The 11452-nt window shown below is 32.0% G+C and overlaps 2 protein-coding genes across 2 annotated transcripts; one reads left to right on the top strand and one right to left on the bottom strand.

Moving 5' to 3' along the window:
• The first annotated feature begins 822 nt into the window (after window positions 1-822).
• LOC101501880 (protein NSP-INTERACTING KINASE 3-like) lies at window positions 823-4652 on the top strand. Its single transcript, XM_004513448.4, has 4 exons — window positions 823-1414; window positions 2433-2693; window positions 3028-3855; window positions 3985-4652. Exons 1-4 carry the CDS (start codon window positions 982-984, stop codon window positions 4455-4457), a joined length of 1995 nt encoding a protein of 664 aa, XP_004513505.1. The 5' UTR covers window positions 823-981; the 3' UTR covers window positions 4458-4652.
• Window positions 4653-8562: 3910 nt separating this feature from the next.
• Window positions 8563-8892, bottom strand: LOC140919768 (uncharacterized). Its single transcript, XM_073366404.1, has one exon. The coding sequence runs from the start codon at window positions 8890-8892 to the stop codon at window positions 8563-8565; it is 330 nt and encodes a 109-aa protein (XP_073222505.1).
• Between the last annotated feature and the right edge of the window lie 2560 nt (window positions 8893-11452).

The raw sequence follows: 11452 nt of genomic DNA, 5'->3' as shown, positions 1-11452 counted from the left end.
ACATTCGAACTCAAGTTTAACACATTGTGAGAGTCTAACTCCTTCAACTAGACCCAATTCCCATTGATTTATTTCAACTTCTCTATCTATTAGAATATTTCATTTGATTACTAACGTAAGCTAAAATTTATGAGTCTCTCATGTATTTCCTTTTCTCAATTAGTTAAAAATCACAACCATGAAATTTCAATTGCATAATTTTAATAAAACAAAATATACATTAGCTTTTGAATGTAATTACAATAAAATTAAATTTGAAATTAGGAACATAGATTTATCTAAAATACAATATAATAAATTTAGCTTTGAAGTTAAGAGTTGTTACACTCTACATCTAACAAAAATTAATATCCGTAGTATTTCACTATACAATCACGACAATGATTAATAATCAATCATAAACAAAAATTATCTGTACAATTACAATTTCTTTTATTCATCTATAATTTTTCTTAATCTAACTGAAAAGAGTTATTATGAGAACATTTATATTAAAACAGATATTATTTTTAGTAACATCTTTTTAGAACCAACATATGATTGTTTAAGGGACCGAAAGTCTTAAATAAGTGGTCAAGAGTTCATCTTTTCCTTTTGCATATGGAAAATATCTGGTATCAAATTTTTTAATCGAAATTAAACACTAGGAGTGGATAATTCCTATTATAATTAACATGGTTATAAAAAATAAATTGAGAAGTTTTTTTCCCATTCCACACATGTACCTTTCCCATGCATCCATTACTATTAATGTTCCTAACTTTTTGTTGCCACACTTAACTTTTCCTAAAGACAAAAAATCACGTGACTTGTTTCCCTTAAACAAGTATTCACAATCACACACACACACTAAGATTTTCTCACTCCAAACAAGCATGTGTGTATGTTCCACAACTCACCAATATTAATAAATTTCACAGCCAATTAATTATTTCTCACATTTTCCTTTCTCAACCAAAAAAAAAAAGAAGAAAAAAAAACATGTCTTCTTCTCTTTTATTCCTACTTCTAAAACTACAAATCTTCTTCATATGTTGGTCTGAATCCTTTTCCATTAACACTGAACTTGAAACTCTGATGACTATAAAAGAGTCTTTGGACCCAGAAAACCGTGTCTTAATCTCATGGAACAATCATTCTGACCCATGTAGTGGAGTTTTTGAGGGTATAGGTTGTAATGAGAAAGGTTTTGTTAGTAATATATCACTTCAAGGAAAGGGACTATATGGTAAAATACCTTCAGTGATTGGTAGTCTTAAGAGTTTGACAGCTGTTTACCTGCACTTCAATGCTTTGAATGGGATTTTGCCTAAGGAGATTGCAAGTTTGACTCAGCTTAGTGATTTGTATCTTAGTTTTAATAATCTCTCTGGTAATATCCCTCATGATATTGGTAACATGTCAAATCTTCAAGGTTGGTTGGTTCTTCATTTTTATTTTTTATTGTTAGTTTTTTTCAATCTTTGTTTTGTTAGCTTATCTGTAAAAATTAATTGAGAATTAGGCCTTTCTAGCTGCATTTGTGGTCATTTCACATTTATCAGTAATTTTAGTAATTTTTGTTTTGTTTTAATCCTCTAGTAGTTTCTTGGGAAATGAGTCATCTTAATCCAATCCAGAGTCTCGTATATGATAAGTAAAGTCTAATCAATAATCATTTCAGTTAAATTTTGAACTCAGATATCCCTTCGCTGAAACTCATTAACAACTTGAGTGAATAACTTGATTATATTTATTAGTACTTTGGGTGAATTTTCATTTCTCTCTTTGTATTTATTGATTTTATTTTGACGAATATTGATTTGTTTTCTTTATTATTAAAGCATTTATTAATAATTATTTTCATATACTGTCATTTTGAACACTTTAGTTGGATTGATAAAAGAGTATGCGATGATAGCATTTAGCAGGAGGGATACACAAGAGAAGATTGATTGCAAAAAACATACAAAACCCTATTAAACTTCATGTTGCAGTATAAGTCTGAATAAGAAGTGTTTGTTGCACTCGAATAAAATGTGACCGGAAAGTTTTAGATTTTTGGCTCTCTATATGATGCAAAACTTTAGAATACAACTAAAGCTCTGCTTGGTTAAAATTAGCTGATAACTGATAAGTTGTGATAAGTCGGTAGCTGATAGTTGATGAACTAGCTAATAACATATAAACTAGTTGAAGTTACAGATAAGCTAGTTTTATGTGTTCTTGTCCTGTGAATTGGATTGCAATTTAATGCATTCCCTGCAGTTGCGTATCTCCAATGACAGCTCACGTTTTAAATCAATGTTTTTTTATCTGATTAATTGAGTTGAAATGTGAGCCGGAGATGCACAACAGCATAAAATTTAGGATACCCAAAAGCCACAAACTGAGATTTGAACATTCTCTTGTGTCATCTATTCAAAGTATCTAATCTGTTAACATATAAACAGTTTTGCAGCTTTGTTACAATGAGCTTAACGGAAGTATACCTAGCGAACTGGGAAGATTAAAGAGGCTAACCATTGTTGCCCTCCAAAATAATCACTTAAGTGGCGCAATTCCTGCAAGTTTGGGTGAGCTAGAGACACTAGAAAGATTGGATCTCAGTTTCAATACCCTTTTTGGTCCAATTCCAGTGACATTGGCCAATGCACCTAAACTACAGACTTTGGATATAACAAACAATTCACTCTCTGGCAGTGTCCCTACAGGTATGCATAGTATTTTAGCTTACCTCATTGATTTTAGGTTTATATATGATTTTTGTTCCTGTAGTTATAGCGTTTTTTTAGGTTTAGTCTCTGTAAGTTATTTTGTTTGTATTCATTACTGTTAATCTCTGAAGTCAGCTTATTGAGCCAGCGATTGTTTTGGACCATGTATGACGCCATATTAGTTTTTGGAATTTGCCAGGACTGACTCCAAACAAATAAACTTATAGGACTAAAATTAAAAAATGCTATAATTGTAGGGACTAAAATTATATCTTGTGTACAAAACTTATATGTTAATATCTACTTGATGTAATGTAATGTAATAATGCAGCACTGCAAAGACTGAAAGGAGGGTTCAAGTATATTAACAATCATGGTTTATGTGGCACTGGATTTTCGGATTTAGATTCTTGCCGAATAGTAAGCAATTCAGATCCAGTTAGACCTGAACCATATGAACCAATAAATAATATTACTTCAAGAGATTTTCCGGCTGAAAGCTGCGGCGATGCTGATTGTATAAAGCGGTCAGAAACTTCAACAATTGGATTGGCTTTTGTGATGATTGGTGTTGTTAGTGTTTTTTCTGTTACTGGAGTTTTTCTGTTCTTATGGTATCATCATAAGAAACAAAAAATTGGAAGCACTGATGAAAGTAGTGACAAGATCAAGAAAGTATATCGGAAAAACTATGCATCTCCGCTTATAAGTTTGGAGTATTCGAGTGGATGGGATCCGTTATCGAAAGGTGTTAACGAGGATTTTCTGCAGAGCTTTATGTTCAATCTAGAAGAAGTAGAGCGCGCAACGCAGTGCTTCTCGGAGATGAATTTATTGACGAAGAATAATATTTCGGCTAACTATAGGGGTATCTTGAGAGATGGATCTGTTGTGGTTATAAAGTGCATTGCAAAGACAAGCTGCAAGTCTGATGAAACTGAATTCCTGAAAGGTTTGAAGACGTTAACTTCGTTGAAGCACGAAAATGTAGTTCGGTTGAGAGGATTTTGCTGTTCGAAAGGCCGGGGGGAATGTTTTCTGATTTATGATTTTGTCTCGAATGGAAGTTTGTCAAAGTATCTTGATGTTAAGAGAGGAAGTGATCATGAGGTACTTGAATGGTCCACGAGAGTATCCATCATCCGCGGTATCGCCAAAGGTTAACTTTTCTATGAAAATAGTTTAACTTTTTTTATTGTTTTTATTTTATAGAAATAGCTTATACATAAGCATGCATATCTGATAAAGTATTTTTGCTATAAGTGCTGATTTAAGTTGTTTGGTTCAGGTATTGGTTATCTGCATGGAAAGAAAGGAAGCAAACACTCTCTTGTACATCAAAATATATCATCTGAAAAAGTTCTTGTCGATTTTCGGTACAATTCGTTACTTGCAGATTCAGGATTGCACAAACTACTTGCTGATGATGTCATTTTCTCCACCCTCAAAGCTAGTGCTGCAAAGGGTTACCTGGCTCCTGAATACACAACAACAGGTCGTTTCACGGAAGAGAGTGATGTGTATGCGTTCGGGGTGATCGTTTTCCAGCTTCTCGCTGGAAAGCATGATATCACTCAGTTAAGTCGCCAATGGATAGAAACTGCTAGTTTGAAATATGTTATTGATGAGAATCTTGAAGGGAAGTTCGGAGAATCGGAGGCAGAAAAATTGGCGAGAATCGCCTGCCTTTGCACTCATGAATCTCCCCATGACCGACCGACTATGGACAATGTAATGTTAGAACTGAGTGATAAGTGGTAAGCATTTCATGACAAGAAGAAGAATGATATTTGGAGTGGCTGTAAAATCGTATGTTTTCCTAAAAAGTTAATTATGTTCAAATTGTTTTGTATTATAGTTGAGAACATGCAGTGTTGAGAGAAATTTCTTATGTACATAAGGAAGGTTGCCTTTCAGGTTCATAATGGAAAATAATAACTATTATTATTATTATTATCATAAAAGTAAATAAAATTTTAAATAACATGCATTAGAACATAATTTTTTTTTGATAAAATGATAAATACTATTTGAAACTCAAACTTAACTATGAGGTCTTGGATTCAAATGCTGGATAGGATGTTCAGCTTAACAATATTACAATATTTGGTAGTTAAGTTAAACTTTATAAACATTTGTCACAAACATGAAATCAAGTATCACATGGGTAGTTTCAATTGGGCAAATATTTTCAATTGGGCAAATTGTTGAGGGAGCTGTTTTTGGTACCCTAATTATAGCTACTACTCTTTTTTTTTTTTATAAATTTATCTCAAAATACCCATGTGTTTGTTTATATCCAAACGTTGATGTATAATTTTGAACTGTTTTAACTTTATTCATTCAATCCCTTTACATTAAACCAATTCTATATTTTATTGATAAGAATTTCATAAACATGTTTTCCTTATCTTAATTGTCGTATACAATGTATTTTTTAATTGTTAATTTTGAGTTTCAAAAACTATTTAAAAATTACAACTTATGTCACCGAAGATATTATTGTATCGGAGTTCCACTGCACTGTTGAAAAACTGTTCTAGAATTACACCCTCGATATGGCGGTTAAAGTCACTTTCAATATGACGATTAAAGTCACTCGCAATATGATACTACGACCACTCTAGAAATCGATAGGACTACGGTACCAAACCGCTTTAAAAAAACAAAGGGGCTACAACATAACAACCATTCGAAAAAACAAATGGACTACGATATAACAACCGCTCTAAAAAACAAAGGGACTACAGCATAACAATTGCTCAAAAAACCGAAGGGACTACGGCATAACAACCGCTCTAAAAACCAAAGGGACTATATCATAACAACCGTTCAAAAATCGAAGGGACATAAAGAATGGAGAGAGAAATGGCTCGAAAATTAGGCGAGCAGAATATAAAAGATAGAAAAGAGAAAGTTGGGAAATACATTCAACTTTGGTGTACATTTCACAATAGTTTGAAACTCGTTATATAACTTGAATAGTTTACAATAATGACTTTGATTGAGATCAAGAGTGTATAACAATTGAGTACAATGATAGTAGTCTAATATAATTTAAAGTACAATAGAGAACATTTTTCAATGATATGACAATGTAAAATTTGTACTTGAAATATGAAAGTGAGACTTTGAATAAATCAAAATATTTCAAAAAGTTTGTTTAAAGTTGTTCTAAGATTGATGTTAAGATTTTGACAAGATTAATTCGTTAAGTCTGAAGCTATGAAGTATTTACACTCCTTAGACATCACTTCAAATCAGTGGCCATCTTTCCTAGAGGTTTGATGAACAAATGCAGTGATCTAGAACCATTTCAGAATTGAAAAATTGCATTGTTTATAGTTGTATTTGGCTACAAAAGGAGTATAGTCGAATACACCTCTTTGTAACATTCAGTTTTATTTGAATTTTGAAGATAGTATTCAAATACACATTCTTGTATTCGAATACATGTGTGTGAATTTGGCTACTGACTTGCTTTTGTATTCGGATACATTGTCTCGTATTCGAATACATTGTCTCATATTCGAATACAAAAGTCTAGTTTTAGATACTGACTTAGCACTCGTATTCGAATACACTGTCTCGTATTCGAATATAGATGTTCATTTTTAGCTACTGACTTAACAATCGTAGTCGAATACACTGTCTCGTATTCGAATACATTGTCTCGTATTTGAATATACTGTTTCGTAGTCGAATAAAGATGTTCAATTTTAGCTACAGACTTGAGTTTGTATTCGGCTACAACATGTTGTATTCAAATACAACATTGAATTTTGTCAAAAACTTTATTTTCAAACATCGTTCATGCATTTTGACACTTTGAAAGTTCTTTTGATGCATATGCTAAAATTAAAGGTTCTCATGTGTATTTGAAATATACGAATATTAGATTGCATCATGTACCTTTACATTATAAGACTTCTAGGATATTTGACCATAGTTGACTTTGATTGTTTGACTTCTTTTTGAGCTTGCAACTTGATCACTTTCCTTGGTATTTGTCTTCATAAAAAACATAAGTATTTTACATTCTCCCCCTTTTGTTAATGACAAAACCTTGTTGTTGGTGAGACTTCAAAGTGTTTGATCGTTTTAATTCTTCTCCCCTGTAATACATGATTACTCCCCCTTTGAGCTTTAGTTCATGTCATCATGTTTTAAATATTTTGAAGACTTACACAAGTTTTTAACAACAACAACATATCAACTTTCTCCCCCTTTTGCCATGATCAAAAAGAAGGAAAAACAACAAACAAAATACCAAGTATATATAGGGAAAATCGTGAATTTGTTTTAGACTACACATTTGTTGTATTCGAATACAAGAATTTCTAGAAACATGTATTCGAATGCATACAATGTGTCTTCGGCTACGATATCAAAATTTTATTTTTAAATGAAATTTTCACTAAGAAGACAATATGTAAATCACATATTCATATTTATAAAACACATAAACATTAAATAATCAATTTTATCAACATATCAAGTCAAGGTTTTAGATGTCGAAGAGAAGTGACTTGCAAAATATCAATACCTTGTATTAGTACCTTTTTTGACCCACATATAATGCCCATTTGGAACATCAAATTTCTTAAATTGACAAGCATTAGGTGTGTGACCATTTTGACCACAATAAAAGCATGTAGGAGTAGATTTACTTCGATATGTATGTATATGAGATTTCTTTTGAATAAAATTCTTATACTGATGATGATCTTTTTGCATAATTATAACTTTCTCTTTGTTGGATTGGTCATTTGCTTTAACAAAGATGATTTTATTTACACTTGGTTTATCAAATTTTGAGTAACCAAGACCACTTTTGTCATTTGAATATCTTTGCATATTTAAAATATTTTCCAATTCAACTTGTCCCTTTTTGTATCTTTCAACTACTCTATTTAATTGGATAATTTTGAATGAAAGAGAATCACACTTATTGCATGTAAAATTTTGTTTTAATTTTGCAGAATCTTTTTCCATAGTGTCAATATTCTCTTGAAGAGATGAAATTTGTTTGTTTTGAGTTGATACTATTTTGAATAGATTTTTATATTCCATAAGTAGTTCTTTAAAGGCATTTTGCGCATCATTATATTCAATAATTAATTAACTATTAGTCTCATTATTATGAGGAGAGGCCATCAAAGAAACATTTGCACATTCGTCACTTTGTAAATCAGAAGATGAACTGACTTCATTGTCCTCCCAAGCTATATAGGCTTTTTGGATTCTTTCTTCTTGTGATCAGTTTTCTTAATATTTGGACACTCTGATTTTATGTGTCCTTGATTGCCACACTCAAAACAAGTGAAGTTTTGACTCGAAGTGGACACACCCTTCTCCCTGAAATTTTTTCTTTTCTTTCCAAATTTAAAAGTTTTTTCATTTTGAATGAGCTTACCAAATCTCTTTACAAGGGAGGTGATGTTCTCATCTTCAATGAATTATCATCATCGATTTTCTCTTTTGACTCCGCTTTTAAGGCAATGCTCTTTGACATCTTTTTTTGACTTTTATTTCGTTCTAGCCTTTCAAGTTCAATTTAATGTTCTTGAAGTTTTCCCAAAAGTATAGAAAGAGACATCTTTGACAGGCTTTTCTTTTCATAAATTGTCGTTACTTTAGGTTACCAAGCTCTTGTTAATGATCTTAGAACTTTAAGGTTCAATTCATCATTATTGAAGATTTTGCCAAGCGACGTCAAATGGTTGGTCATATGAGAAAATCTTTTCTGCAAGTCCAGAATAGATTCTCTGGGCTACATTCTAAGCATTTCATATTCTTGAGATAATTTATTGAGTTTAGAACGTTTTAACTCAATAGTTCCTTCATGAGTTACTTCAAGAGTATCCTAGATTTCTTTAGCAGTTTTGCAATGAGACACGCGAAAGAATTCATCCATTCCAAGTGTCGATTGTAACATGTTTTTGGCTTTCTTATCTAACAACACTTTCCTTTTGTTATCATTTGTCCATGAGGCTTTTATCTTTGTTTCTTCTTTATTGTTAATGACTATTTTTGGAACATAGGCACTATTTTCTACTGCATCCCAAATATCATCTCCTTGTGCCTCAAGATATGTCTGCATGCGTATCTTCCAAAAGTCACAGTGTTGTCCAAAGAAGCACAATGGTTTATTGCTACTACCACCATCTCTACAAAATGGTTGTGTAGAAGCCATTAATAAGGATCGAGAAGCAAATTATCGGAACCTGCTCTGACACCAATTGTAAGAATAGATGTGCACCTAAGAGGGAAGGTCAATTAGGTGTTTAGAAATTTTCTAGTTTTTAGAGACTTAGTATATTATTTTTCTGTTTAGAATTGATGTATTTAAAAATGTAAAAGGTAGAAAAATAAAGAACACACATATATTATCCTGGTTCCCCTTACAACCTAGGGTACATACAGTCCTCTTGCACACCACAATAGATTTTCCACCATTGTTAGAATAAGTACAAATCCCACCCTGGGACATCTACTACAAACTCCTAATAATCACCCTAAGATAGCACACCGCTATCTTTGTTAACAACAATTGAAGAAAGAACCCTAATTTGCATAATAACTTGAATGGTTTACAATAATGACTTTGACTGAGATCAAGAGTGTATAACAATTGAGTATAATGATAATAGTCTAATATAATTTCAAGTACAATAGAGAACCTTTCTCAATAATATGACAATATAAAATCTGTACATGAAATATTAAAGTAAGGCTTTGAATAAATCAAAACATTTCAGAAAGTTTATTTAAAGTTGTTCTAAGATTGAAGTTAAGATCTTGACAAGATTAATTCGTTAATTCTGAAGCTATAAACTATTTATACTCCTTAGACATCACTTCAGATCAGTGGTCATCGTTCCTAGAGGTTTGATTAACAAATGCAACGATCTAGAACCATTTCAAAATTGAAAATTTGCATTGTTTCTAGTTGTATTCGGCTACAACAAGAGTGTAGTTGAATACACATCTTTGTAACGTTCAATTTTATTTGAATTTTGAAGCTTGTATTCGAATACAGATGTGTGAATTTGGCTACTGACTTGGTTTTTTATTCGCATGCATTGTCTCGTATTCGAATACAAAAGTCCAGTTTTAGCTACTGACTTAGCACTCGTATTCGAATACATTGTCTCATATTCAAATACAGATGTTCAGTTTTAGCTATTGACTTAACAATCGTATTCGAATACATTATCTCGTAGTCGAATATATATGTTTAGTTTTAGCTATTGGCTTGAGTCTGTATTCGGCTACAACATGTTGTACTCGGATACAACATTGATTTTTGTCAAAAACTTTATTTTCAAACATCGTTCATGCATTTGGACCCTTTGAAAATTCTTTTGATGCTAAAATGAAAGGTTCTCATGTGCATTTGAAATATACGAATATTAGATTGCTTCATGTACCGTTACATTATAAGACTTCTAGCATAATTGACTATAGTTGACTTTGTTTATTTGACTTCTTTTTGAGCTTGCAACTTGATCACTTTCATTGGTCTTTGTCTTCATAAACATAAGTATTTTACAATTTTCATTCACAGGCTCTACTGACGAGTTTATTTCACTCAGGATTGGGGATTCTAACATAAGCTAGACCGCCCCATGTTTGAAAATAAGACAAGTTCGGTTGTCTTTTCTTCACTATCGCATAAGGAGATGTTTTATTTTTAGATTTAAGAACTCTATTCAAAACATAGCAAATAAGCAATATATTTATGGCACATCAATAAGATGCAACACTAGAGTTAAGCATACTAGCAACAACTAGTTCATTAAGAGTTATATTCCTTTTCTTTCATAACTTTTCCATTCACTTCAAGCAATTATGGTGCAACTACTTCCATGAATAATTCTAGAAAATTTATAAAACTCATTGAACAAAACTAAAATCATACTTTGAATGTAACACCCCGATTTTTCAAAGCGAGGGTGTATTTTTTTTTTCAAAAGGAATTAAAATAAATCAGAGAATTAAATAAGTCAATACATTTGGATAAATAATTGAGTCATTATAATTTACAAGCAGCGGAAAAGTTTCTCAAAATATGAATCCAAAATATTTACACATCAAAAGTTGGTACATGTAACCCATCGAAAATAACATGTCAAGCTGACAATATTAGTATAAGTACAGTCTTCCATTTTAAAACAAATACAATTCAAAAGAAAGACATTTGATCCCTCTATGTCAACCTAATTTGATCATTCTTTAAAAAAAAAAAAACTATAGCTATACACCTTGAGTGATCTCCACGCGCCCCGTGAGATCCTCCTAACATAGCTCCAGTCAAGCAATCCCATCTACATTCCCATCCGTAGGGTACGAACCGGTAGGATCGTCCTGGCTCTCATCTGAGGGCGAAGCCCAGATTTCCACAATAGTTGTAAAGGGTCACCAACCGAAATTAACAGTTAACACATAACATTTAAGTTTTCAACTGCACAAATATCCTTTCCACTTAGCATGCACCTTAAAAGGGTTTTCCATATGATAAAAGTTCATATAACACTTGCCAAATAAAAATAAAGTTCTCAATCCATCAAGTAATACATAACTAACCAAGACATTGATAAATCAATTGAGCAATCTGTTATCTAACTCAAAATAAGAATTTATACTAAGCCAATCGATTTCCAAATCGATTTCCTGAAGGTTTTTAGAGAAATCTAAATTCTGGGCTTAATTCAATCGATTGGGCAATCGATTGGGCAATCGATTGACCGGAT

Source organism: Cicer arietinum, chromosome 3 (genome assembly GCF_000331145.2).
Source record: "Cicer arietinum cultivar CDC Frontier isolate Library 1 chromosome 3, Cicar.CDCFrontier_v2.0, whole genome shotgun sequence".
NCBI classification, from domain to species: Eukaryota; Viridiplantae; Streptophyta; class Magnoliopsida; order Fabales; family Fabaceae; genus Cicer; species Cicer arietinum.
This window is presented reverse-complemented; position numbering and strand designations above follow the sequence as displayed.

Excerpts from the sequence above, each read along its gene's own strand:
- LOC101501880 (XM_004513448.4), top strand. The coding sequence starts at position 982 with ATGTCTTCTTCTCTTTTATTCCTACTTCTAAAACTACAAATCTTCTTC. Across the intron at positions 1,415-2,432 it reads TAACATGTCAAATCTTCAAG|TTTTGCAGCTTTGTTACAAT; the intron begins GTTGGTTGGTTC and ends ACATATAAACAG. Across the intron at positions 3,856-3,984 it reads CATCCGCGGTATCGCCAAAG|GTATTGGTTATCTGCATGGA; the intron begins GTTAACTTTTCT and ends TGTTTGGTTCAG.
- LOC140919768 (XM_073366404.1), bottom strand. The coding sequence starts at position 8,892 with ATGGCTTCTACACAACCATTTTGTAGAGATGGTGGTAGTAGCAATAAA.